This window comes from Poecilia formosa, unplaced genomic scaffold (genome assembly GCF_000485575.1).
Source record: "Poecilia formosa unplaced genomic scaffold, Poecilia_formosa-5.1.2 Scaffold173, whole genome shotgun sequence".
Classification (NCBI taxonomy): Eukaryota; Metazoa; Chordata; class Actinopteri; order Cyprinodontiformes; family Poeciliidae; genus Poecilia; species Poecilia formosa.
In genome coordinates this window covers 307,057-334,976 of record NW_006800112.1, presented here as the reverse complement: position 1 = coordinate 334,976, position 27,920 = coordinate 307,057, and the positions used below count along the sequence as shown (strand labels likewise).

The 27,920-nt window shown below is 43.4% G+C and overlaps 1 protein-coding gene across 1 annotated transcript; it reads right to left on the bottom strand.

The window, feature by feature from the left end:
• Positions 1 to 173: 173 nt before the first annotated feature.
• LOC103147059 (wings apart-like protein homolog) lies at positions 174 to 24,363 on the bottom strand. Its single transcript, XM_007565212.2, has 20 exons — positions 24,025 to 24,363; positions 22,274 to 22,797; positions 16,387 to 17,122; positions 15,246 to 15,628; positions 13,763 to 13,887; positions 10,122 to 10,220; positions 9,845 to 10,015; positions 9,609 to 9,745; positions 9,213 to 9,324; positions 8,847 to 9,092; positions 8,549 to 8,660; positions 8,364 to 8,461; positions 7,784 to 7,860; positions 4,344 to 4,480; positions 4,093 to 4,208; positions 3,792 to 3,977; positions 2,979 to 3,195; positions 2,809 to 2,897; positions 2,620 to 2,715; positions 174 to 1,988 (listed from the first exon to the last, which is right to left on the bottom strand). The coding sequence occupies exons 2-20, from the start codon at positions 22,773 to 22,775 to the stop codon at positions 1,923 to 1,925; spliced, it is 3,705 nt and encodes a 1,234-aa protein (XP_007565274.1). The 5' UTR covers positions 22,776 to 22,797; positions 24,025 to 24,363; the 3' UTR covers positions 174 to 1,922.
• Between the last annotated feature and the right edge of the window lie 3,557 nt (positions 24,364 to 27,920).

Here is a 27,920-nt window from a genome sequence, read left to right as displayed (position 1 = left end):
GTAAATAAATTCTGCAATAATGTTTCCGTCTGCAGCTTTTTATATTCAGGTCATTTAAGAGTTTTTTTTTCTCCTTTTCACACAATAATATCCTAAAATAAATAAATAAATAAATAAATAAATAAATAAGTGATAATTCAGGACATTGAGGGGGGGAAAAAGCAGTCAGGCAGTTACTGAAAGTAGCAATTTTTATTATTTTAAAATTATATACATGTAACCAAAGACACAAGTCTGCAAATTGGTACAAAGATCAAGTTTTCCTGCAGAAGCTCTCGGTCCATCCGTCCAAAACAAACAAACACAAGGGGGAAAAAAAAAAAAAACAGCTTTAGAAAATGAAAAATAGAGTCCGATTCAGAAAAGTCTAGCATCTAAAATTAAATTTACCCCCCCCCCTCAATTTTCCCACAACCCCACCCTTAATAACCCCAGACCCACCCATTTTAGCCCCCCAACCCTCCAAATAACTTTCCTCCTACACGAGGAAATCAATCTATGTACAGGGACTATGTACAGAAAGCTCTTCCATTCATTCTGCAGACGTCCGGGAATAAAGCTCTGTAAACTTCTGTTTAAAGGAGTGTGAAGATTTAATTAAGTGTGTGTGTGTGTGTGTGTGTGTGTGTGTGTGATGACACGAGCCTCGAACAAATCAAGAAACCTTTGAAGAACCTGAATTTGGTATCTAAATGACAACATTGGATCCAGTGGAAAGCTAAACTGGAAAAACGTAGAACACGTATCTGAGGTGAGAGCACAGGCTGCAGAGTTAAAAGGAGTAAAACTATGAATTACCAACACCGTTGGGTTTTACACAAGACTCAAAGGTGTTGGTTCCTGTGAAATGTTTATTGATTGATGCGTTTTTTGGGTTTTTTTTTTTCTATGAAATGCCAAAAACAATCCTTGCCTCAGTAATAGTTTTAATCCTAAGAACTTTTTTTTGTTTTGTTTTGTTTTAGGATTAGATTTATCCCCAACCTGATAATCCTCAGAGTCGAGCGAGCCAATCGGCTTCTGGGTTCCAGTGCGTCAGAAAACACACCATTTGAAGTCTGAGAAACCCAAAAGGAAACTAAAAAGAATTGTCCACCTGAAGCTTTCAGGGACCCTCAGACTATCTTGGTGTCACTTTCAGTTCCTCTCTCCTCCTCTCTCAGCCGTGTTTGATCTCTGTTTAGCTTCCTTCGTGTCTGCGTCCATCTACAGCCGTTTGTTAGGGATAAAACGGGTGTTACATCTAGAAAATGATCAGAAAATTTGAATTTTGACAATGCAAACAAAAGAAGAAAAAATAAAATAAAACGGAAAAAAATATGGCCCACAGTGACACTTCCAGGTGGTCCAGACTAGTTTCTGTGCTTCTGACCCACAAAAGATCAATAGCTTTGATTCCTGAGCGTCTTTTCCACAGAGTCAAGAGGTGAAAAAGGAAGAGAAGCGCAAGATGAGAGGAGTAGAGAGGATGTCACTTTCAAAGCAAAGAGATCAATTTGGACTTCTCTGGGGTTTTTGTTTTTTTTTCCTTTTAAATCATCTTGCGATGTTTTGAAGCTTCGAGGACAGGAGGGAGTCGGCACAGAAAAAAAACAAAACAAAAAAAACAAAAAACGTTTGCAATCGGAGGGAGGTGAATGAGGAATTTTCAAAAAGAAATTCAGAAAAGCAAAGAGGAAAAGTCAGGATTGGAAATAATCAACATCCCGAGGAACTTTAAATTAAAAACAAATAAAAGCCAAACACTGCTTTAGGGTGACACTTCAGAACGGGTGGAGGAACCAAATGACAACGAACAACGATCCACGGGGGTGTGAAAGGGGCTGCCTTTGACTGGAGGAGGCGTCTCTCAGTGGCAGAGGACAGTGTATGTGTTGGTGTGTGAGGCATAGAGTTTGTATGGGTGTGTGTGTCAGGCTTCTCTAGCAATGCTCCAGGTAGTCAATAATCCGGGAGATGGACTTCTGTCCTGCGGTGCCGACGTCGCACTGCAGACAGAGAGATCAGAGTTTCAGCGATTATAGGGAAAAAACAAAAAACCTTCGAAAAAAATCGTCAGCGCTGACCTAATTCATAAATTGTTTTAATCTCTTCTTAGCTAAAAGCTAAAGAAAATCCACAATAAATTTCAACTCGTATCAGAATCATTACAGTTGTACTGCGCCTTGCATCGTTTCAACCTAGAAATCTAGGAAAACCTTTTTTTGTTATCAGTGATGTGTTTAATAACGGAGCCAGATGTGAGAAGCTATTCACGGCTGTTTGTTTACAACATGTTGAGACGCGTCTGAGGTTCTTCCAGGCTGCGGGAGAGCGAGAGAGAGCCACACTTAAGGCAGATAACATGAAGGCTGAACGCGTACGGCACAGTTAAGGAGTCATCGTTTTGAGCTTTCAACATGTCGCTCATTGATTTGGAAATGGTGGTGGGATTTTTAGAAATCATCAGCTGTTAAAAATACTTGCATGACGATTGCTGTACTGCTTACCACGCTAGTTGCTAACAGGCACTGCTAAAATGAGCTTGTAATCTCAACTCCTTAGAGCTGCTGTCAAAAAAAAAAAAAAAGTGTGCTATTCATCCTCAGGTACAGAAATGTTCCAAAGGCTGCGACTCACTGTGAGGTTCATGAAGTTGAGGAACTTCTTCAGCATTTCTGTCATGATGGAGAAATCTCCTTTTGGCAGGTTTTCTCTCACAGTAGTCACATTCATCTGGTGGAAACAAACACCAGACAGTGGTAATTAATCATAGAAACTATACCTCTCTGTAAGCGGGGATGTGTGGGGCAACGCAGTGAGACTCACCGGGCTCCCCTGACACAGGCAGCCCAGCAGCAGTGCTGTGTACGAGGCTACGATGCTGTCCTCCATGTGCTTCCCTGCGTGCTGCAGAGCTACGGGGAACAAATCGGGACGTTTTATTCCCACAATTCGACCGAGTTCTGGCCAGAGAGTAAACCGGAGCGCCACTCTACCTTTGTTTAGGTCCAACTGCTCGTCCTCCTCGTCGTTATTCTTCTTCTTGGCCTCCTCCTGCTTGTCTGAGGCGTTGTCGTTGGCAACCCACTGGATCTCGCCTCCAGTCTCCTGCCACTCGCCGCTCTGGTCGAGCGCCGGCTTCGGAGCCTCTTTGATGAGGTCATCGGTCTGCGCCTCGGCCAGCACGGCGGCTCGCTCGCGCTGCAGGAACAGCTGAGGGGGAAACAAGTTTAATCATATTAAAAGGTTGTTTTTATTATTATTATTATTATTATTATTATTCTGATGCTGGGTTACATTAAGCCCAGGATAATTTGAAAATGACCAGTTCAGAGCAAAATTTGGCTGTCCCCAACATTAAATCTAACTTTATCGTATCATTTATCGTGAAAATGTCTTATCACAATAAGAATCCTGATTTATCCACGTCTCAATAAATTCCAATTAAAGACCTAAAAAAAAAAAACAAAAAAAACCTGACAGTATTATCAGAAATATTTCCACCACTTTCTGTGCTTTCTGTCACGTGAGCATCAATAAATATCAGCAAATTCAAAAATATAATTAAAAACACACTCGAAATAAAACAAAAGTAAGTGGCGTCCTGATGACGCCCGAGTCAAATGGTGACGTTTGTCAAGATGTGCGTTTGTGGCGCTACAAATGCTGCGCCATGCAGTCACACAGTTAAGTTACCAAAAAAAAAAAGAAAAGTTGTAATCAATAGTTTATCATGGTTTTTATCGTTATCACAATAGCATCATGAAATATCGCGATAAAAATCCTGAGCCCGGATTGCCCAGCCCTACCTGTACGAGAGCTGCGATGGCGCTCAGAGGCCCGCCGCCGTTGCCACCAACGCCCAGGTCCTGATGCTGCTCGCCGAGCAGGACGGTGGAGTCGCACGGCCCCTGGCGCCCCTCCATCTCCATCTCCATCAGGAAGTATCTATTCCTGGCACTGTACTCCACCAGGTTGATCAGCAGCCCCAGACCCTGAAACGCATCGGAAACGGAAAAGGTCGATCATTACACTTCAGATCATGTTCAGCCGGGCTTTTTGTTTCTCGGGGGTTTTTCCTGTCGGCTCGGGGTATCGTGTGATGCGCACCAGCACTCTGACATCAAATCTCTGCTCCTGAGGAAGATACTGAGGGACTTTGAGAACGCAGTTGAGAGCGGTCGCTATCAAATCTTCCTGCTCGCCCGTTTTTGTGCTGCCCCACTCTGTGTAAACACACACACACACACACACACACACACACATATACACACACAATAAAACAAAAACATGAGAGCACTGGTCTCTAACTGCTTATTTTGCGGTTCAAACATCTTCGCTGAGCGTTTTCGGAGCCTCACCGTTGTCGTGCGTCAGGTTGAGCAGGACTCCGATGATGGCCCTCATGCAGTTCTCCACTGCTTTCCCCACCGTGCCGCCGTCCGACTTCACCTCCCTGCTGTACCGCTGGATCATCTGCTCGCACCTCCTCAGAGCCCTGAGACAGAAGGTTCAACACTTAATCGCAAAATATTATCGCCACGGGAACTGGTGGTATGAGATCAAAAAAAAAACCAATTCCACAAAAATCCCCCAACTTAAATGACGTTGTTTAAAGTATAAAACATAAGCCCAACCTTTACATCAATTGCACGGATCAATAAGTCCTTATACCTTTTAGGAATAATAAATATTCACAATACAAACAAATCGTGTTAAGGTAAATGACATCAGAGCTCAAATTAAATATTTCCTTGCCAAGTTTAGCCGTTTTCAGCAGTTTTTAGAAGTTTTGTCTGATTTAACTGCACACAGTAAGTAAAAAAAAAATAAATGTCTGTCTTTTTCATTAGGTGTCTGAAAACATGAGTTTTCAACAATAAATAACGTTGAAAACAGTTGAAAGTTCTAGCCTGTCAGGTGACGAACTTGGTTCACGTCCAGATTCTGAACAGGACTTTAACTCTTCAACAACGTAATAAAACAGAGCCGCATTCAGGGAAACCGCTGTTCGTGTGTGTGTGTGTGTGCGCGCGCGCAAAGTCCGACCGCGGCAGCTGGGAGGGTGAAGTGGGTCAGCAGCACGATGTAAATAACCAAATTAGATCAAATGTCAGTGGTGAATGAACAGAGCAGAAACCAGAGTCTGGACGCAAAGAAAGACAGAAGGAACAACATAAAAGGAACATCTGGATGAAATTAACTTCGGAGCTCACAGAGGGGAATGAAGGGGGAGTCTACAGTCACGATGCGGAGGAAGCTCATCCTCGCTTAAATGAAGGTTTTGAATCTTGGTTTTTTAAGCCAGTCTTTTGTAAATGCGATTGGGATCGTTGGCCGTTGACGACCCAGTTTGGCTCAAGTTTCGGCTGTCAGACAGATGGCGTCGTATTTCACTCCGGGATACTTCGCAATCCCTCCACGGAAGTCGCGATTTATTTTGCGCCGACTTGCAATTTTCGCCAGTTGTCGCAACTTTTCCACTAATCTGACCAACTGACGCTTTCTGTGTTTCCTTCTTTTCAGGCCAACCGGTGTAACCCGGCTGAATCCTTAGCAAGATAAGAGCACGTGTGACGCTAAACGGTAACGTTAGCCCTTTTCTGAGACGAGCTAATAGTATTTGCTTGCACTGCGCAATCATGGGAGTGGTCTTTGTCGTGTTCGGCAACAAGTCAGAGCCAAAAGGCAAAAAAGCTTTGCTGTTTTCTTCCAAACAACTCTGTTTGGAAGAAATTCTGTAATTCTGCTGCCTGCAGATAATGTTAGCTATGCCAGTATGTCATATTGATAACAAAAATGCTAATGTTGCTGTTAGCTATTTTAAGCCCCTTTGCTAGTTGGTTAAGGCGAGGAACAAATCTGGTAACACTTTATTTGACGGGGTGTGCATAAGACCAACATGACACCTGTCACGAACATGAAGGAGTCATTACGAATGTTTACAACTGTTGTTGTGAAGCGTCATTTGGTAAATAATGACACTTTTGATGCAAAGTTGCTCTAAAAGTTGCATTAAAAGTGCCAACTGTGCATGGAAGTGTCATTATTTACAAAATAATGGAAAGTTGGCACTTTTAATTGACTTTCAATGTTTCAGTGTTCTGCAGAAAGCATGATGCAGCCACCACCATGTTTTAACATGGGTGTTCAGACTGATACATAACATGTGTGTTAGGTACAGGTTATGAAAACTTAATTTTGGTCTCATCTGGGCAAAGAAGCGTCTTCCACAGAAAGAAACATTGTCACAGACGATGCTTCTTTCCCTTTCAGAGAACCATCTCTAATGAAGTTCGTGGCCAGACAAAATGAGGCTCATCAAATGGCAGAAGGACCTGCTGCGTTCCCGTTTGGGGTTTATCAGATTAGGCCTGCAGACAGCTGAAGCCGTCGGATGCAGACGGAGGAGCTTCTGCAGAGTGATCGGCGATTGAGGGAAGCAGACGGGAGACAACTCAGAGAGAAGGAAAGCAGGAAACTGGAACAAAGGAAGGAAATAAAGAGCGAGGGAGTGAGAGAGACTGAAGAGAAAAAAAAAACGAGCGAGACGGATGAAGAGAACGGAGAGCCCGTGCCGTCTGGCTGTTTCGGTAGCAGAGCTCGGTCATTCTGGGGGCCTCACCCCGTGGATTTCGGGGTTAATCGAGTTAACCAGCGGACAGCTGAGGGCTCAGACCGAAGCCTGCGTCGCACTCCCAAACAGCGGCTCTTTGTCGCTCTTTGCCCGGTCACCCAAAGGGCAGGAAAGCAGGAGGAGCCGGGAGGAGAATCAGCTGGTCAACTGATTCTTCGTCTTCCTTCAGATAATGGCGGTTCTCACAACGTCTCAGTCATCAGTAGAGTTTCTCTTTAACACGCTCGTGACTGGGTTCTGTAATTCATCCAAATGAAACTGGGACGGTGGAGTTTGTCTCTTTTGGAAGGTTTATCGAACTCAACAACTTTGTGCATTACTGCCACCTTGTGGTGGTGTTAGCTGCAGAAACAACAGCTGGTTGGTGATGTATGACTAAATAAATGACCTCCGTTTTTTTATTGTCCCTTTGCAGCTTTGTTAATTCACTCTGTTGTAAATGCCTTCATATTTTCTTTAGCTGTTCTGGTGCTTACATAAAACTAATTCCTAATTTTAAAAAAAAGTCAAGTAATTCTCAGTAAGAAGAAAAAAACAGAAAGCTAATTAGATCAAGAGCATTACACTTATGGATTGTTCATAAAAATATTAAGCTCTACATTATTTCTGGTAGATAACTTTTGATTCTTTTTTCATTTGTTTCAGTGTTCTCGTTGAATTCCCACCCCCTTCCCCCCGTTAGTCAGCATTACAGCTGATTATTTAAGAGGACTGATGTCTGAAATCTTTTATGAGACCAAACTGAAGCACAGGAAGGTTAGAAAACTGCCTTCAGGCTGCAACACCTGAGAACAAAACCCCCGCCGCTGAAGAAACAAGCGAAAGAGTGACGTCATCCTCTCCTCCAGCTGAGGTCAGAGGTAAAAAGGTCGCCGCTGAGAGTGACAGGAGGTCACGACAAGGAAATGGAGTGACAAAACCCCGATAACGATCCACTGAATAGCGAGTGACGCACACGGAACACAAAGACGGGGGTTGGCTGGGGAGGCGACGCGCGCTTCGAGCTTCTGACGGGGGAAATCGATACGTCTGGATTTACGTGGCGTTGGTCTGATCGTCACACAACGAGGAAGAAGTTTCAGTAGATGAAATATATGCGGCTTGACCCGGCAACGCCGCATACATTTAGGATCCGCAGTCGGAACCTAAAGCAAGATTACTCACTTTGCGGAGGAGACGATGAGCGACGAGTCCTTGTAGGCGATCAAGTAGCCCTGGTTCTCTGGGTTGTGGACGGACACCTGCATGAACCCAAACGGTCACTTACTTCCGTTTCATTCAGAGCTTTTCTTTGATTTTCTTGTGTGTGAATCCTATGCTGACACTTTCAGAGATCACAAAGAGGGAAAAGTTCTTAAAGCAGGACCTTTCAACACTTTCAAGCTAACCCAGTCTACTTTCCAGTACAAATTTCTTAATACACTTGAAATAACACAAAACTAACTTAAAAGTAACTTTTCAGCAAGATATAGCTTCTTTTAGGCTAATTATTCCAGAATATTGATTTAAAAAAAAAAAAAAAAAAAGTACCAGTTCCACTAGCCTGCTATACTTGAAATAATCTGCCAGTGGAACTAGTAGGTTTTTTTTTTATTATTATTAATATTATTGACTTAAAACAAGTTATATATATATCTGGAAAGTTACTTTGAAGTTAGTTTTGTCTCATTTCAAATGTACTTGGATAAACTTTTTTTTTTTTTGTAGTACGGCTTCAGTTTCCTCCCCCCCTGAAAACACTTACGCTCTCCAGCACCCGCAGACACCTCTCCGCTCCCCACAGCGACGAAACCAGCTTCTCCTCCTGGTCCTCCTGGTCCAGGTTGTCGACGCACTCCTTCACTGTGGAGATCGGGGGGGGGACAGCCACGGTCACATTCAACACTCGGGAGACGGCGCGAGCGTTTTCTGTCCCTTTGAGACAAACACCTTTATCCACGATGTGATCCAGTCCTCCCAGCAGCCGCAGCTCCTCTTTGAACCAGTCTCCCGCTCGCTTCGAGGTCAGAGACAGCAGCGTCTCCATGGCTAAATGACCCGTCTGTAAGAGGAGGGGTGGGGGCGAGGGGGAGAGGATAAGCAGCGTTTTAGTTCAGCTCCGATCGAGCTGCTAAAAACAGCCTGAAATCTATGGGTGGTGTGAAGGAGCTGTTTTAGGAGCAGCTTCTTTTCAAAGAAAAAAAAAAGCTTAAAAATTGGAAATGAAAGACTCGGATCGTCACGGCACCGTGATGTTCTGCAGGTCCAGGTGCTTGTTGTGCACGGTGTCGCACAGCTTCCTGATCTTCTCCTTTATCTTGGCCAGCTCTTTGGCACTAAACTGGACGCTGGAGTCCGGCTCCGCCGCCGCTCCGTGGTCTTGGTCCAGCTCGAGGAGCCGGATCATCAGGTCCAAACAGGACCGGTCCAGGTCCATGTTCAGCCGGTCACGGCTCAGGATGTACATCAGAGCTGCTGTGCACAGAGCCAGGTTCTGAAGGTTGGGGAGGGGAGAGGAGAGAGAGCGTGATAACCAGCAGATTAACACAATCTGGGTCAAAGCACTCGACTCAGTTCCGAAAAGCCGCGTCGCTCTTCCGAGTGCGATCCCTACCGGGAGCTGCGGGGCGTCGTTCAGCGTTTTGAAGACCTGGGCCACCTTCCCTCTGGCCCGGAGGTGCATCCTGAAGCTCGGCATGGCGCAGCGGGTCGCCAGGCTGATCACACTGGAGAAAACCAAACAACTGTGATGTTCACGACACCCTTCAGTGACGCGTGCAAAACACTCTAAAGTAGGGCTGAAACGATTAACCGAATTAATCATGGCTGACTGATCATTGGCATAATCATCGACTAATCGATTACTGATCTCGCTGAAGAAACCAAACAACAACGATGGCCACGACACATGTAAACACTCCAACTTAGGGCTGAAATTCTGTAAGAATAAAAATTAAAAATCTATTAAGCTCCTTTTACAACCGTTAGAATCAGGTGTTCGTTTTCGTACCTAAGGCACCGAGTGTTGAGCGGCTGGCCGCTCTTCAGGCCGGTGGCGAGGTACTCGAAGTCGTCCGTGAACTCCTGGTTTTCCCCAAACTCCACCACGTCGTTGAAGTGCTTCACATGCTGGACCACCGTGTAGAGCTGCAGACGCGAGACGGCGGGGAAGAGAAGTCGGAAGCGTTTCCTGGTTTTTAGTCAGGAGTTTCTGAGTGCGATTCAGGGAAACAAACGGAAGCGTACCTCTTTGTGTTCTTTATGACACTTGAGTGCCGTGACCGTGTCCTGGTACGGATCTGTGGGAACGGTGACGCACTTCGTAACCTTCGGAGGAGGAGGCGGCGCCTTGAAGACCCCGTCGTCCTTCTGGGAGTCGGCCGGCTCCTTGCTGGAGCTCCCGGTCGGGACAGACGCCTGTGTGAGGGAACGGGGGAAAGTTTCCGTGAGTTTCCGCAGTGCAGCCGCAAAAACCTAAACGTCCGGTCAGACGCCGCGTCGGCGCCGTCTCTTGCGTTCTTACTGAAGTCGCGTGCGATCGGGAGGAGAAGAAAGGCGGCGGCGGTTCCTCCTCGCTCTCCACGGTCCAGTGTCTGGCGTTGTACACGGCTTTGGTGGGAGACTGAAACGCAGCGCAAAAACAGGAAACGGGTTGAACGTCGGCGAAGAAAGGCAGCTGAGAACACGGTGGAGCCGCCGGCCCACCTGCAGTTTGAGGCAAAACTTCAAGCTGACACACAATCTGATGCAGACAGAAACACTTAATCAGCAGTTTTTGTTTTTCCCTTCAGTTACCTCATTTTCCTCTTTTTTTTTTCTTCCCCACACAGCCAGCAGATATACACAGATACAAGGACGCTGAGCCAACAGGACAAGAGGGGAAAACGTTGGGCTCCTAATGGGACTAATCTAACTAAATTATTTGTTTACATTTTATTAGGATGATTTTTTTGTTTTTTAAAAGTCACACAAGGCCTTTGTGTGGGTATCTGATTAAGGGAAGCTCTTACTGTAACTGCTTGTTGTAAAACTTTATGAAACATAAAACTAAGGCCCCGATTTAATTCGCTGTTAAATGTTTCATTCCATCGCGAGCGTCGAGTGGTGCATTTGAACTCTGCTGGTTACCTCAGCAGGTCTTTGCAAAAAGCGTTCATTGGGAATTTAGGTGACGGACCATACAAAACAGCACATATTTAATGACAAAATGAACACAAAAATACACCACTGACACATTTTTAGTTGGCCCCTTTGTTCAGTGAAGCAGGCAAACAGGCCTAAAGCAACTCTGAAGAGAGGTCAACCGCCCCTAAGCATTCAGCTGGAGCTGTAATGGAATAGATTAAAGCATATCTATAGGAGTTAGACTGGCCTAATCAAAGTCCAGACCTAATGCCAACTGAAAATCTGCAGAAGGAACTGCAAACTAGCGTTCACAGACGTTCTCCATCCAACCAAAGACAACAAGAGAAAAGTTTCAGGGTAGAGACGCAAGACATTTTCCTTTCACTTCCCAATCATGCACTACTTTTTACTGATACACTGCATAAGCTCCAGATAAAATAACCTGAAGCCAGTGGTTTTACAGGGTTCTATTTCTTTTTGGCACATCGTGCACAAAATTTGCCGAAGAGCAAAAATGTTGACAAGCTGGACTCAATCAGACGGATGGAGAGAAGTCGAGAGCAGAGAACAGAGTGGATGAGCAAGTGAACCGAGGAGCAAACAGATGCAGAAGAAGTTGGTGAGAGTCAGCCAGCGATGATCAAACAGCAAGACGCACTTAAAAACAAACACACACACACACACGCGCGCGCACGGACACACACACACCATCCTCAGTGCCAAACCTGCGGTTGGTGGCTGCCAGGGCATTCAGGACGAAAAACAAAAGACAGACAGAGGGAAGAAAAGAGAGCGGGCCGAGTTGGCAGGAAAAAGTTTCTCTGCAGGGTTAATAAGCAAGAGACAAAAGGGGAGTTCGGGGATGAGCCGCGCAGAGCTGGAACGTCAACACAGCAAATTAAAGCCTGCTACAGTAATCTGAATGACACAAGGAGCCCCCCGCCCATCCCACCCACCTGCTGCTGAGCAGCATGGTGCAGATAAAAAAAAAAAGCGAGGCAGGAAGGTGGGCAAACTCCTCTCTCCCCCCGGTCACCGTCCTGCAGGGAAGCGTCAAACGCTCTCCAGCTCACACCGTCAAAAAAAAAAGAAAAAAAAGAAAAAAAAGAAAAGAAATCCTTCCAATTCACCTGTTAGGCCCAAATACTGACGAATCCCTGCGTCACTATGGAAACATTTTCCCACTGACCTTCATTTTTGCCTTAAGTTAAGGTCGGTGTTCATGATAGGAAAGAAACGGAGCCAAGGCCAAAACCACCGCTGACCAGACCCCAAACAGCCTGGTAAGATTTGCGGTAAGTAAGATTCTTAAGTAAATCGAATCTAACTTAAGAATTAATGCAAGTAAGAATCTTATTTAAGTTGAAAATTTTAATGCACCCAGTAGCTTACAGGTTTGGCAACAGATGTGGGTCAGTGGTGAAGACTAACATGGTAAAGCAAACCGACCATAAATCTGAAGTTACCCACGACAGACGCAGAAAACCTAGCTAGCTAGCAAGCAAGGGTACATTAGGAGCTAGTTAGCGGTAGCCTTAACAGCCTGAAGTCACAGAATGGAATGAAGATGTCTGAGAACAGCTCAGGAAAAGTCCTGTGATAAAAAAATAAAGATTAAATTGTCTTGCCATGGCGAAATTTAATACCTGCGATTAACGTATTTAAGGCCAACTTAAGTTGATTTAAGACATTTTAAGGCCTTACTTTTAGATGCATGAATTTCAGACTTTTTAAGGACGCGCCAAAGCTGAAATAGCTGTGAACTGAAAAGAACCCAATGAGGTCTGTGGAGCTCATTAAGACAAACCTGACAGATTACCTAAAGGACGAGGGTCAGAGACTTCTTAAAAACACTCCTGCCGTACAACAAGACCGAACATAATTATCGCTCCGGTTCAGGCTGTTTATTTGATAAAAGCTTCAAGAGCAGATGTATAAAGAGGCTACACCCCACAGCCCTCCTCTTCAGGAGCCTGCCTCCTCCATCTAACACAAAGTACACAGACTCTCCGCTCTGCTTGAGTGCCGCTGATCTGCGTCAGCTCTAAAAGAGGCCGATCGATAACTCTGATCTGAGGCCGGCACCATGAGGCGCGCGGCGACAGGCCATTAGCACGCTGACACAGCAAAGACGGGCCAGCTCGGGAGCCTAAAAAAAAGAAAAAGGGCTGATCGACTGCCACTCCTCAGCTTTGACGACACAGACCGCCACAAACCAACACACCGAGGAGTGAGTCAGAGCAGGTGGAGGCGGAGAAACCCTCGTCCCCACAGGTACATCCATCCACACCTCTTTAACTCCGCAGCAACACTCGCAGCTATAACGGGCCCTAATTAGATGAAAAGACCAGATCAATCAAGAGATCAAAACACGAGCAGGCGGCTGAGTTTTGGATACGATTAACATTTCCAAAACCTAAATTCAAAACGAATGGACATGTTCGTGGGAAAAAAAACACTACGACAAAAACCAGAGTTAATTTGGGAACATTTAATGCATTTTGCAGGCTGTGGCGATAATAAAACAACCTCAATATCTCTTTCAAAATAAGAATCAAATGCGCAAGTTTGGATTAGCCTAATCCACACATGGTCAAAATTATACATACGCCGCCCCACTGATTTTTGATTACATTTTTCCTACTTGCCAAGACACCACACAGTTTTCAGAGCCCTCATTGAGCTGTAGTTCTGGGACGATGTTTGACCACTTGTCTTCATCAGAAACGGTGCAGCGAATTTAAACTGGTAAGCTTCATAGCACGGAGCCAGCTATCAGGTATAGTATTCAATATATTTTTATTTGAAAGCTATTTAGGAACCTTCAAAGACGAGTTCTGCTGAACACGGTAGTTTTATCATCTCCTTCAGCAGCATTTAGACGATAAAACATGACATTTCTGCCACTACTTCTCATCCTTGGATCCACTTAGTCTGCAAAGACTGTAAATGACTTTGTGTTGTAGTTTAAACAGCGTCACGGTTGACACTCGTGAGGCGCGTCAGACCCTTATGTGCCTTAGTGACGTTGTGTCTGACCTTCTTATGTGCGCTGAAGATCCTCCGGAACGTGTCGGGATTCTTCTCGGTCACTTTGCTTTGAGCCGCCCTTCTGGGGCCGCTGGCCAGCACTCGGAGGCCGTCCTCAGAGAAGTCCAGAGTATCTGGAAAACGGGGGAAAAAAAAAACACATTCCCGATTATCCCCTCCAATTCCAAGTTCCACCTGAACTGGTAGGGTTATAACGAGACCAACACATCAGTCTTATCGAGAGTGAAAGTGTCCGATGTTTCCAACAGATTTCCCTGAAAATATTTGGTTTTATCTCTTGCTTAAATCGGGGGTTTTTCTCCAGGTTTCACCAACTCAAATTTAACACTTTTTAAAGACGTTCTTAAGTCCATTATGATTTGAATTTAAGACCTATAGTGCCACAGAAAAGTACAATTTCGTCCAGCTAGCTGGTGAGAAATTTGCATTTACCTATGTTGGACGCAAAAAAGCTAGCTAGCTAGCTAGCTAGCTAACAGGGGTAATGTTAGCAGTAAGATAAGCAGTAGCCTCAACGACCTCGAGTCACAACGTCGTGAAAAAGTTCAGTGCAGCTTAAACTTTTGTCTGACAGAAAATTCTGGTGAAAAACCCCAAAACATTAAATATATTAGATTAAATAGTCCTGGCAAGACAAAATTTAAGACTCATAATTCATGTATTAAGGTCAATTTACTTAAAAAAAAAAAAAGAATTTAAGATATCCAAAGTCTTTAATATTAGATAAATTTAAGATTTTAACAGACAGCCTGTAAGCAGGTCATTCACCACTTTAGAGGTGAAAACTAGAGTTATTGTTTAGACGAAAACAAACAGCAACAAGGTTATCGCTGTTGGGAAGGAAAAAAAAAAGATCTGGAGCACAATGTGGGCTCTGTGTCATGTTTACATGTACACACGCGCGCACACACACACACACACACACACACACACACACACACACACACACATTCAAAGAAAAATGATCTCTGTCTGAGAGCTGGACTGGTTCCCAATTTCTGCCCACACGACGAGGCCATTTTTCATACTTTTTAATTACCAAAATTACATCCAAATAAATAAAGAGAACAACAGTTTTTCTGAGAAACTCAGATTTGAATATGTACCCTATAAGATACGATCACACAGCTCACTTGCCTCTTTTCTGGAAGCAAAAAATTGCAGCCTTGTAACAGAAATGTCTGTGTTACATTAAACAGAAGTGATTTCTGTTTCTGTTGGGTTAATTATAGCTCGGTGAATCACTCTGCACTTCTGGTCATCAAGCCAAAGGAGCAGAATGTGGATACTCTGAATCTCGCTTACAGCCAGGATGCTCAGTCGTATTTACATCACTGAGACTCTGGTGTCGTTTGTGTTCACCCATTTGGGATTACTGACAGCTTTACTACAGTTACCCCCCTCCGCCCCCGACTCTGATCGGTGCAAAGTTAATGTCGGGTCATGCATTTTCTTTGGAATGTGCGTTTACCTCTTTGAGTCTTCCTCTCCGGTCTCTCTGAGTTCTTCTTGCTCTCCTTCACCGCCGGCTTTTCCCAGATCTGCCGACTCTCTCGGTTCTCCAGCCTCTCGAACGGATCCGGAACGTCGTCGTCGTCGATCGTCGTTTCCTTGACGGTGACCGCCGGGGTCGCCTTGGATACTGCAGCCTGCGCGACCTTCCTCCTCGGTTTGGAATCGGCGACGGCGTCGTCCCCACCGTCGCTGTCGCTCATGTCGTCGAAGCCGAAGTACTGGATTTTGTAGCTGGACCTGCCGTCGCCGCTGTCAGCGCTGTTCTCTTCCAGGTTGAAGTCGGTGTCGTCGAAGCCGAACAGGTCCTCCTTCTTGGACTTGGTCTGGGTCGGACTGGGCCTGCGCAAGAGAACGGCGTCGCGTATCGAGCGGAGAGAGGTTTTTATTCCGTCTGCCACTGTTCTTTCAACGTGAACGAGATTTCATTTCGAAACTATTGCTAAAAATTGCAACTAGGGCTGAAACGGTTAAAGAAATTCTTTGCGAACAATCGTCAACCTTTTTTTTTAGAAATCAATTAATAGCTAACTGACTCAAAAAAAAGAGGCAATTTTGCTGAAACAATGTACTCACTGCAGAAATTAAGCCAAAATGGTATAAATAATATATACATTTTGCATTGAAGATAAAAAAAACTAACATTTTTTTGTAAATACTATCTCAAGTGATAGTTTTAGCTTTACAGTTTCAAATTCTGTCAAGAAAAATTATCCTATTTTGCACCTGTTGCTATAAAATCACTTTAAAAACAAAACAAAAACCAGATTAGCTTGATTCTGTAGTGATGCTAAGCCAAACGAGAAGCGCCTGGCTTCTCATATGTGGTTAAAAGGATTGTTTTGGCTACAAATGGAAAAATGTTCTCTAGAGAAATTATATATTGTTGGATTTTATCCAATAAAATGTTTATATTCTTTAAAAAAACTAATTTAACTATTTGTATCATGCAGGGCAGATTGAGTTCATCCAACTTAATCCAAATGAATAAATCTCCACACTAAAACACACAGGATGTGATTTAATGAGCCTTTCTCCAGCACTTGGTCATGTTTTCAAAAGTGACTATTTTTTAAAAAGTCAATGTGTTTGTGTCCTACCTCGGCTGTTGGGCTTCGGTCTTTTTCCGCTGCCACCCGAGCTCCTCCGCTTCCGTCATACTGCCTGAAGAGGAGCCGCCGGTGCCGCTGGCAGGCGCCGTGTCACTAATAAACTCGTCCCTGCCGCGGTCCTGGTTGGTGACGTTGGACGCCGACACGGACGAGGGCTGCAGCACTGTGTAGTCCCTCGTCCTCCCCCGGCCCCGTCCCCCGCCCGTTGTTTTGGTATGGTTGGCGTCGGCGGAGGGTTTGGGGAGATCTGAGCCAAAGGCGGCGGCGTCGAATCCGCTGGAGTCCGCGGCTCTGCCTGAGCCCTGCTTGTTGGGCCTCTTGTACGTCCGACAGTTCGAGTTCCTTTCGAGCGATAACAACGCGGACGTCTGGGAGAACTTGGACATCTCGGCGAGGTCGGACTCGCCGGTCAGACTGTTTCCCTCGCCGGGGTTCTGCGGCCGCGGAGGAGAGGGGGGCTTCCTGTGCGCCGAGTGAAGGCCAGCCGCCGCCATTCCCGGCGAGCCCCAGGAGAGCGTGGGGGCCGGGTTACGGGGTTCCTGGAGGGGCGACGGTGGGCGGAGACCCATGATGGCGTCCCAGGAGTCGTACGTAGATTCGGCCTGGGAGCCCGTCTTCAGGGTGGTGGTCTGGGCCAGGGGCTTTTTGTCGCTGTCTGAAGCATTTAGGTACCAGGAGTAGCTGTGCTGGTTCTGTGACGACGCCGGGTTCTGCCATGACGATCCTAAGACGGAAAAATATATACGTCAATAAATAGGGCAAGTCTGGGCGATAAACTGAAAACTGACGTCAAAGTTTATGGTGACAAATGACGTCATTTTGTCTATGTTGTTATTTTCTGTGTTTTTCTTTTTAAATAAATAAAATTTGTTTTTGTCTTTTTTTTGTTGGTGTATAGGCAGGTGGCAATAAAAATAATCATGGAAACCAGTCCAGTGGAATCACACCATCAATATGACTGGCTGTAAAGTATCCATCAACTTATATTCTTTATTTTCAGCATAGGTGTGCTATTGCTATCATCTATTTATTGTTATCGAGGTTAACTGTTCATTATATTATAACACTGACTTTAGGCTATATCCCCCAGACCTAATTTAAGGTGACAACAATCCCTGTTTTGTTTTAAAATATTAGTAAAATCTAGTTTTACACTAAAACCATCTCACACACAGTGTGACATCACCTCTCCTGCTGTTATAAATACTTAATAAATGTAGAACTAAATAAAGGAAGTCTGGAGGGAAATGTTTTGAATCCTATTCTTGCATGTTAATTTATGAATAAAAAAACAAAAAACAAACAAAACATCAGCTACAATTTATTAGCAGGTCAAAAACCAGAAATCAGTCACAAAATTCACAAAATTTCTCTTTAAAGTAAATCCCTAACCGCTTTCAAGGAAGGCCTGAAAGTATGCTTTAAATAAAATAAGTCAGATGCCCTGTTTAGTTCCTCTCGCTAGGTGCTAGCTTGATGATATTTTTTTGTAAATCAACGCTGTGAACCAAGGAGAATCGTGTTGCTCAAGCAGGATGTTCTTGCAAAAGAACAGGAACTCTAAAGTGTGTCGACTTGTGGAACTTAGATGTGCAGAAACTCACATCTTATCTTTTTAGGCATTCCCAGGTGCTAAAACTTCACCGTTTCTATGAGCACCTCTGCAAACGGGTCATACAGCCACATCAGAAAAACAAACAGCAGCCACCATCCAGGCCAAACCGACACTCGTCTGAAAGCTGCTACATTTATTCAAAAATTAACACCCATTAGGAGCATACGCAATAAACATCTTAGTCTCTCACTGTTTTAGAATTAATTGTTTTTTAAAAAATACATTAAAGAAAGAGATATAAAATTGTGAACTACACAACCTCCATCATGCAGGACATCTTGTTCTTTTAAATGTTTGCTAGATTTAACTCTAGAATCAAAGGCTTGAGCTCGGACGCGTTCCGGCTCTCTCATTGAGAAAAATCAGAACCTGGCAGATCAGAGGCATTTGTAACCACCGCGATAATAACTCTGAGCTGGAAAAAGTCGCAGCAGTCGCTCCACATAACAAAAACAGGAAACCATTTTACATGAAAACACCGAACCCTAAACGTCTCTGCTCTGAACAGAAGACCCGGGTTTGACCTTGAAACTGGGTCATCTCAGATCCATCCGGCTCTTAGATGAAACACGCGGTAAATTAAAAGTTGAAAGATGAACAGAGCTGCCAGAAAAGCTTCGGCACTCCAGTTTTGTTCCTCGTAATGGCCGAGCTACAGAACATCGACTGAGCCGCTAATGGATACGGTTAAAACAGCCGTCGCCATAAAGGGACCGTCGGTCTACATACCTGGACATTTTGTTCTCAAATTCTGAAGCCGAACCCACCGTCTCTACCCACCTTGTTTCTAATTGGGATGTAATTGACTGCACTGCATTCTATGTAAATGGGTCAGAACATGACTACATGACTGCATTCTATTTACGGGTGCGCCGATAAATCGGAGCAGATTTTCTTAAATTTTGGGAGATCGGCCGATACTTGCATGAGAAACCGATCTCATCTACCTCTGCAGATTTCCAACAAATCCGCCGCTGTCACATTTTGCTCTGCCGTGAGAGTGGACTGACAGACAGGCCCCGCCCACCGGGTCGCGTCTAACTAATAGTCACCCCGCCTCTGCCAACTTAGCAACTTTGTCTCTTATTTAACAATTTTTTTAAGGTCAGAAAAGAAAAATTGGTGCCAGAAAACTGCAGTCAGTGCACCCCTACTTCTACTTGAAAGAATGTGACTGAATTTGGACCAAATGTATCAAATCTAACCTGAATTGGGCCTGTTCAGATTTCTTTTCCTGAAAATTTTCAGAATATAATAAAAAACATATTTGAAATATGATGCAACTTGATATGGAGCTATTTCTAGAAAGCACTGAGATATAATTGATATGCAGCATTCTCTCTAAAATACTGTACACAATTATTTCATCACACATGTGATCTGTACCAGGGCTGTGTAATTTCATCAATTCTACGATATTATCGATTTTTTTTCCCTTAGAGAGTATCGATACATTGAATCCTACTTTGAGTTTTATGTCAAATCCACATGAATTAAATGACAGCCGGTTTCACATTAGAAATGACGTGATGAAACCAGTTGAAATTAATTAAACAATGAAATGAAATAGATAACATTATCTAAAATAAGTGAATAAGTAAAAAAAAAAAAAAAGGATTTCTTTTCTGCATAACGAAATACAAAGACACACATTTAAATAAAGCAAATGTAAAACAAAAACATTTATTACATCAGTATCGCACATCAGTTCAATTCATTCGATCCATGTCTGTGGAACAGTCACAAAATGTTACCAAAATCATCTTTCAGAAAATCTTAAAACTGTGTCAAACCGGGTGCTGAATATTGTGATAAATATCATATCCTGAGCAGAGTATCGCATATTGTATTGTGTCGTGAGATTAATCGCTGCAGCCCTAATCTGCACCCTCTAGGTCTGTAATAACCTTCAGTTTAGGATTGGGTGAGATGATAATTCTTGATCATGAAGGATTAGAACATGTCCATAATCCGCCACAGCACAGAGATTGTTTGATTGGTCTATAGAGCACAGTCTATGCTTTTCAATTCTATGCGTCAACAATCTTTAACGAAAATGAGTTGAAACATTTATTTTGTATTTAGTTGGTATTGGACCACAAAGTGTTAAATGTGGCTTTATTTAAAAAAAATCCTAACTGTGGTTGATGTCCGTGTCCTTAGTCTGTGGCAAAGGAAACGAAACAGCCGGTCCTCAGTATCAAGCTGATAAAATCAGTTAGAGTTTAGCCAGATACACGACTGAAATAATAAAACGCAAATTTTTGCCCGAAGCTGTTTTTGATAAAAGTTTATTTTGAAGCACTGAAACGGCAGATGAACCGGGACAACTCCCTTAAAACCTTCAAAAAAACAACAAAAAAAGAGAGACTTCAGCACATATAAAATTTGCTGAATTTCAATCAAAGTATCTCCCGAAGCTCATTGATACATAGTACTAGTGAGAGAGGATGCTGTCAGAAGTGTGAAAGCCGAGTGCCTGGTGTGTTCAGGCAAAGAGTAAACATTCGGTGTGAGATGGTAGGAAAGGGATGAAATCGTTGCTCTTTGCAGTTTAACAGTGATCAGGCACAAGGCGATCGTACAACATACACCGTTGACGTCCTTGTTGTGCTGCAAGAGCGCATCTGATTTGTCGGCTAAAGTTTAAGACGAGATGAAACTGATGGGCGTTTCATGTCTTAAGTACGTCAGCGGGACTTGAAACAAGATGGTAGAATTGATTTAAATTTTGTTTAGCTCAAACCTCTTTGTTTTGTCATGAGTCTACTGCTTTTTTTTTTTTTTAATGAGACATTGTACAATTTTTTTTTTTTGTTACCTTGTGACAAACTGCACGTTTTTAAGTCCAGCTGAACAAGTCGCTTGAGATAGCCAAAGATCGCAAGCAGTGAACGGCAGGAAGGAAATCCGAGTTTAGTCGAGATGTCAATGATGATTGCGATGATTTATCAGTTCATTTCATGAGCTTTGCTTCGCCCCCCCCCAAGTCTAATCCAAACAAAAAAACAAAACAAAAAGAGAAACTCCAACTACCACTTGAAACCCACCCAGACTGCAGGACAGACCCTCCCACACAATCAGATGACACGAGTCCCAACACTCTGAAACCTGAAGAGGAATTGAGACTCTGCTGCTCCTGCTCTTCATCCTCCTCTTCCTCCACACCAATTCATGTGTCAGCCACATAAATGAGCAGGCTGTTCGCAATCACACACTCAATATGACCGCAGCGATTTCATCGTTCACTCATTAAACACGGGGGCTTTGCGAGAACATAATCGCTCTGCGCGGCTTCCATGTTCCTCTCTTTCTTTCCACAGGTAAATGAAAAAATAAATATGAAGACCTGCTGCTTCTTAAGCCAGATGGAGGAGGTGGGGTGAGAGAGTATGAGGTCATGATGCGTGGATCCCAGCTCGTGTGGGTGTGAAAGCAAAAAACAGTGCCAAAAGCTGCACATTATAAATGGCATCAAGGTGCAATCGGACGGCAACCTTCAAACGGGAGCAGACGTTAGATAGAGGAAAGATCCATTACACACACACACAGTTATATACTTTGTTTGTTTCTGACCAGGCATAAAACTAACGCAGGCTTCCAAAAACGTGCTTAGCAAAATATCAACTGACATAGAAAGGTTATGTTTGCCGTTTTCTGGATTACATAATCCAAAAAAAGAAAAAACATAAAGAAAAAAAATGACTGCTGACTTTACAGTTGTCCTGTAGACAATGATTGACAATGTTTCACAAGAAGGGTAAACCGCAAAAGGCTACTGCTAAAGAAGCTAGATGTTCCTGGGGAGAGGAGATGTATCCAAGCGCACTTACAGAAAGTTGGCAGGAAGGAAAAAGTGCGGTGGAAGAAGCATAACTAACCATCAAGCAAAAACTTATACAAGAATTTGCAATGGATGGACGGTAGCTACGGTCTGTAGCCAAAGCTTCAAGAGAGCTTCCAGTTACCTAAAAAAATAAGTTATCTTTTTTTTTTTTTAAATCACAATCTTTATCACAATAGTACTACAAAATATCGCAGGCGCTCAGCTCGAGTTACACAACACTGAAATCAACAACATCAGCGCTGACCACCTGTCACTTAACAACGTTAGATCCCGTTTCAATGTTGATTCCATCTTGTTTACTGACAGCAATAAGCTGAAGATTTGCGATCCCCGTTTCAAAGCCGATCTTCTGTTGCTTAATGATTGCTCTGGCTTTTTATGATTCTACACAATCAGTCTGCGTGTTTGTTTACCTGTGTTTGAAGTGGTGCTGTTGAAGAACCGGGCCGTGTCCTCCATCATCTCCGGCTGACTCCCGTCGCCACTGAACCACGGGCTCTCCGCAGCCGACAGTGCGGCAGCGGCGGCGGCGTGGGACGATCCCCCCTGGAAGCTGGACCGGCTGCCCGCCTCCAACGAAAAGCCCGGCCGCTCTGCCTGCGGCGGCTCGGCCGACGTCGGCTTGGAGGGTGACGACTTGCTGCCCGCCCGGGACGTCACCGGCTTGGACTCCTCGTCACTGTCGAAGCCGAACGGATCGTCCAGGCCATCCTCCGAGGGACGGGGCTTCTTGTAGACCTCCAGGACCGAGTCATTCCTGGGGGCTCCCGCTCGCTTGGAGCCCACCTTTGCCTTGTAGGTGGTGTCGCCCCATTTGGTACTGAGGGTGCCTCTTTTGGTGGACAGGACCTCGTCAAACTTGGACGTGCCCTCTCCTCCCTTGCGGCTGTAGGTTTTCCCAAATCTGGATGTCATTGTTGCATCTGGTTCATGTTCTCTACGAATAAAAACAATGAAAATTAATGTTTGTTTGTTTGTTTTTTTTCAATGTAGTTTCGAAACCATTCAATGGACTTAAACCAACAATTCTGCAGATGTGAATGTGTAGTATCGCGCGGATTTATTTCAAAATGTATCACTCAGAGTTTTACAATGAGGGACGGTGACCAAAGCGTTCTCCTTGTATACGCTTTTATTTGCCATATTCAATAAAGGCCAGTTTAGCTGGAAGACTTTGTGTCCGTCCGCTCCTGTGATATTGGATATCCAGATACTGACCCAACTTGAATTTTTTTGCACTTTACAAGAGTTACAATGGCAATTATATCTGAAAAATTTCTGATTAAAAAAAAAACTAGTTAACCTGAAGCTAGCTTGTCAGATCTATTTGATATCAAAACATGTGCATATTCTAATAATAAAGCAGGTTTTCCTAAACAAATTTAGTTAGTACATATACTCTCTCATAAGGGAGAAATTACTAGCAGACATGTTTTCTCTCCACAAACATCTCTGCTTTCTATATCCATTGTTTTTATCATTTTATTGAGCATTAAATGGTCTGACCTTGGCCCCCCGCTTTAGGGAAGAACACTTGTAAATAATCTTCGTTTTTGTACAATGAACAGATTCAAACAGTGTAAATGCAATTAGAGAAGCAATTGCTTCTCTCATGTCATTGCTGATACTTTCCGTCTTGGTATTGTCTTAGACACCTGTATCCATCCAGAGCAGCAAAACTGGCAAAACTACTACTTTTACAGAGATGCTCTCTCTGGTAATAATAGATTAATCACTGGCATTTGAGCAACAGCTGCAACTTCAAATTCTAGATATTCCAGAAATCAGCAAATGTAGGGTTAGGATTTTTTGTTTGTTTCATCTTTGTTTAATAAATATTAATAGCCTAAACACACTCGTGTGTTTTGTGTATTATAATGTTAAATTTGAGTCATTTTAGAACATTATAAAAGCCTGGTTTGTTTAATATGCCGTGATACTGTTGGGTTAAAGAAGACTAGAGCTTCTTTTTGCCGTGACTGTCTGAAGTTATCTTCAACCGTTAACTACACTTTAGCTGTTAGCTTTAGCATAGATTCAGCGGATTAGCCGGAGCTAGTTCCAAGCTAACGGCTAACAATAACTACAAACCGACATTCCACCGCTCTAGAGTTCCACGCAGATCAGTTTAAACTCTTAACCCGTCACAGGTTCCTTCACTTACCCGGTGAGTTAAAGAGCCGATCGGCATCAGACACAGAGATGAGCCCACAGGGCCGTTAGCCTCACAGACAGACAGCAGAAGAGCCGCCGGGCCTTCTGCTTCCCTGAGTCGAGCTGTTCAGTATAAACAAGGCCGAACAGAGGCAGTTACCGGTGGATCAGAGGCTCCAAGACGGCCAGAATAAGCCGGCAGGTCCAGGCCGAGGCGGAAAAAGTGGATTTATAAGCGCATTTAATAAATTCCTCTCAGTTTATCAGCCCAAATTCAGACTCGATTGTCTTCTTCAGCTTACGACGAAGGCTTCCATTGGACTCCCCCCACCGCGTCAAGATTGAACTGAAACAACAGCACGTAACCGGAAATAGATCCATTCAAGCTGTGAAAATATAACTTCTTACAAATAAAGTACCCACTATTAGTTCACATCGGAACATTCGGAACTAAAATTAGTTTTAAGAGTCTGTGTTTAGTTTTGGTTTTTAAATATGTACAATGGTTAATAAACTCGTCAGTTAAATCCCGTTCATTTAAATTATAGCTACAATTGTATTTTGTTTTTTAAACTTAACCGGAATTTGTTTTGCTACTGCTTTTGACCTTGTTCTCATTTATGGCTGGGATGCTGCGTTCCAGTACATTCCTTAAACTCGGAAAATGTACATTTTAATTTCTAGAACGGGTAATAATAATTTAACAGAAAAAGAGTATGAAATTATTCAGAAATACAGACGCCTGCTAGAATATTAAAAGAGTCGAAGTGAAAGATAAATTAATCTTAAGGAAGATATGTGTATGTGCACAATGCCGTTTCATTTAACAAAGGCAAACTGCGCACTTAATTTACTTGATGTTGACAGTTAACACACAAATGCCCAGCACTACAACATTTAAAGGACAATGCGGGAAGTCTGCCCCGAGTTTTGCTTGCAAATACAGCAGTCATTAGGTGTTTTCATTTTCTTTTCTTTTTTTCTGCCAAGCTTCAAGGTTGACATATCACACCAAAGGAGCCCTTTCAATCAACCCCCGCTCACCCACTTAATGGTGAAAACAGGTTCTCTCCCTCTGTGACGCTGCAATCAAACAGGATGTGTGGATGGATTTTGCTTTGCCTCATGTCCCAGCATCTCTAATTTGGTCAGATCTGTCCGAAGAACATAGTTCAAGCAATCCTGTGATTTATTTTGATTGTTAATAGATTTGATAAGTCTAAGTCACGCTGCCACACTCCCTTTAGAGTACAGAGGCTTCCTCTCTAAAGATTTCCAAACATAATCTGCAATCTTTTTGTAATTCTTCCGCCATTTGACATGGTCCATTCTGTCACTGTTAGTGTCCCTCCGTGTTTCAAATCCAGATTGAAAAACAACATCTCTGTTTATGTCTGATCTTTGCCACCCTACCTTGGGTCCTACATCCATCCGAGTGTTTGCTGACATGCACCCTTCCGTGGCCGTCTGTTTCTTTGGGGCAGTCGGGTCATCCTGGCAACAAACTTTGATGTTTCAACCTTAAAATCAGATGCAACCGCGACCCGCAGAGGGATAAGCCTGGCAGAGGACTCAGGCTGGCATGCGGCACCCCGCTTTCGTGCCAGCATCAGCCATCCTGCCAGCCATCAGACCAATGTTACTGTACCGTGAGGGGGTTCATCATCCTCACAATAAGAAACAGATCTGAGTTTTTCACTGCATTGCCAAAAGCTCCCTGAGCAGGGGCCTGTTTGTTGGGATCCTGGCAAAGCTTTGTGGTAGCACCTGGAGTGCCTCGGCATCACACAGCTTAAAAGAATGAGCCAACGCAGTGGCTGCTGTCAGCAATGGCAGAGCCTTCTGTAAAAACAATTAGGTCTTTGACATTCAGCAGATGATATCTGGCAGAGATAAAGAGAAGAGAAGCCACACGACTTTTCAAAACAAACAACTCTGCAGAGAAGATGGTTCAGAGAGGACACGGGCTTCTGGTTGAGTGTGCTTCTGACCTTGAGACGTAAGAACAAAACAGCATCGTCTGCATATAAACCTATCTCTCACTGATTTTAATGTCAAGATAAGACTTTTTTCCTGCCTTGTTTTCCGTCTGAATGATTCATAAATCGTAGTTCATGAGCTTTGCTATTAAAAAAAAAATACAATTCCTCAAAAGGAGTTTATCCAAAAAGGGTTCCGAAGATGTAAATGCGTTTGCACATATGTTGAGGTGAACATTTTTGGACATGAAGGACAGCCAAGAAGTCACATCTGTCTATGAAACCCATCCAAGAAAGACTGAAAATCTACAACGGACAATAAAAGACTGCATATTTTCTCTGACCAATACCTCTTCTGATTGTTTGGGACTGCTGAAAAAACAACAACAATTAAAACAAACATGAGTTCTTTGTGGTGCAAGTAAAGTAAAATATCCTGAAATCTACAGAATATCTCAGAAGTCTGCCCTGGATCAAGAGTGGGCTCAAAAAGTCAATCTAGAGTAATTTCCTCCAACAATCAAAATATTGGTTGGTTGGTTGGTTGGTTGGTTGGTTTGTTGCTTGCCAAGCATCGGAACGTTGAAATGTTGGTAGGAGAAACGGTCAACACTTTTAAACAGTAGATGGAGAAGAAAAAGAGTCAACACCCTCAGATCAACTACAGTGACAGAAGAGACAGGAATGGGTCAGGTTTTTGGTTCAGAAGTTGATATTTGCTTCTTAGAGAGAATGGAAGAAACTAGAAAAAAAGAAGGATCTTCTTGCTTGGATTGAGACAGACAGAGGACAGCTGACAGTTAAATTAAAAGAAGAAAAAGTGCCCATCTTCTCCCTGAATGGCCTACGATTAAGGTGAAGGAAACCCTAGGTCTCATAGTTCCTCAGCAAAAAAATATTCGTCTATCAGGAACCTTGGGATAACTTGTGCTAAGCTGAAAATGAGTCATGCATTTGTTTTGTCACGTGTGGATTATGGCAGAACACTCTAACCATGTCTTAGCAAGACCTCCGTGTGGAAATTGTGCTGCTGGCAGGTTTCTGACAAAATCATGTAAGTTTTCACGGGTGACATCACCGCTGATGAAACTTGTAAAAGCTCTCAGTTTATTTCAGAGTGCGTTTTTATTCTTGTTCTGACTTGGAAAGCTCTTTGCGTCCAACACCAGGTTCTGTCAGAGAACTTCTACACCCACGTATACTCAATAGGTCTCTATTTCTTTTTCAATCTGTATTTATTTTAAAAAGTTTTCCCAACACTGGACATGCTGGCTTTCAGTTCAAAGTTAATGCTTTTGCAGATAAAAACTCATAAAAGTTAAGAAGTTTTCAAAATAGTTTTCTGTTCGGAAACAAAAATCTACAACTGTTGAATTTAGTAGTTTTTTGACCATGACAAAGAGCAAAATGAAAGACTGTAATTTTTGTTTTTCACCACTAGATGTCGGGATGTTCACTCGGTCTGTTGCTGCCTCGTCAACATCTCACTGCAATGATTTCTGCATTGACAGCTCTTCAGCATGTCATGATGCATCCCAGCATAGAAACTTATGTGAAAAAGCAGAATATTAAAACTACAAATTTTTTTTAAAAACATTTCAATCAACACAACGCATCAGAAGAGAGTACACTGCCAGTTTTTTATTTTAATCCAATCAGAGGTCAGAACACAAACTTGGGAGAGTGAGCAGGAAGTGATGGAGAGATTCTCAACCAGTCTGTCTGTTTACCCTGCTCTGTCCTGTTTTTGTTTTTCTTTTAGTTTCTCCTCCTCCTTACTGTAATAAAAATGTAAGAGCTCATACACACAAGGAAATTCCAGCGGGCCAGCATTCTGCAACAGCAGGCATCCACACACACACACACACACACACACACACACACACACTCACACACACACACACACACACACACACACACACACACT

What these genes read in the sequence shown, in the direction of transcription:
- LOC103147059 (XM_007565212.2), bottom strand. Translation starts at nt 22,775, where the DNA reads ATGACATCCAGATTTGGGAAAACCTACAGCCGCAAGGGAGGAGAGGGC. An exon ending in GTCATAAAGAACACAAAGAG is followed by an intron (nt 9,746 to 9,844) that starts GTACGCTTCCGT and finishes TCGCGTCTGCAG; the next exon opens with CTCTACACGGTGGTCCAGCA. An exon ending in TGGACCTGCAGAACATCACG is followed by an intron (nt 8,661 to 8,846) that starts GTGCCGTGACGA and finishes CTCCTCTTACAG; the next exon opens with ACGGGTCATTTAGCCATGGA.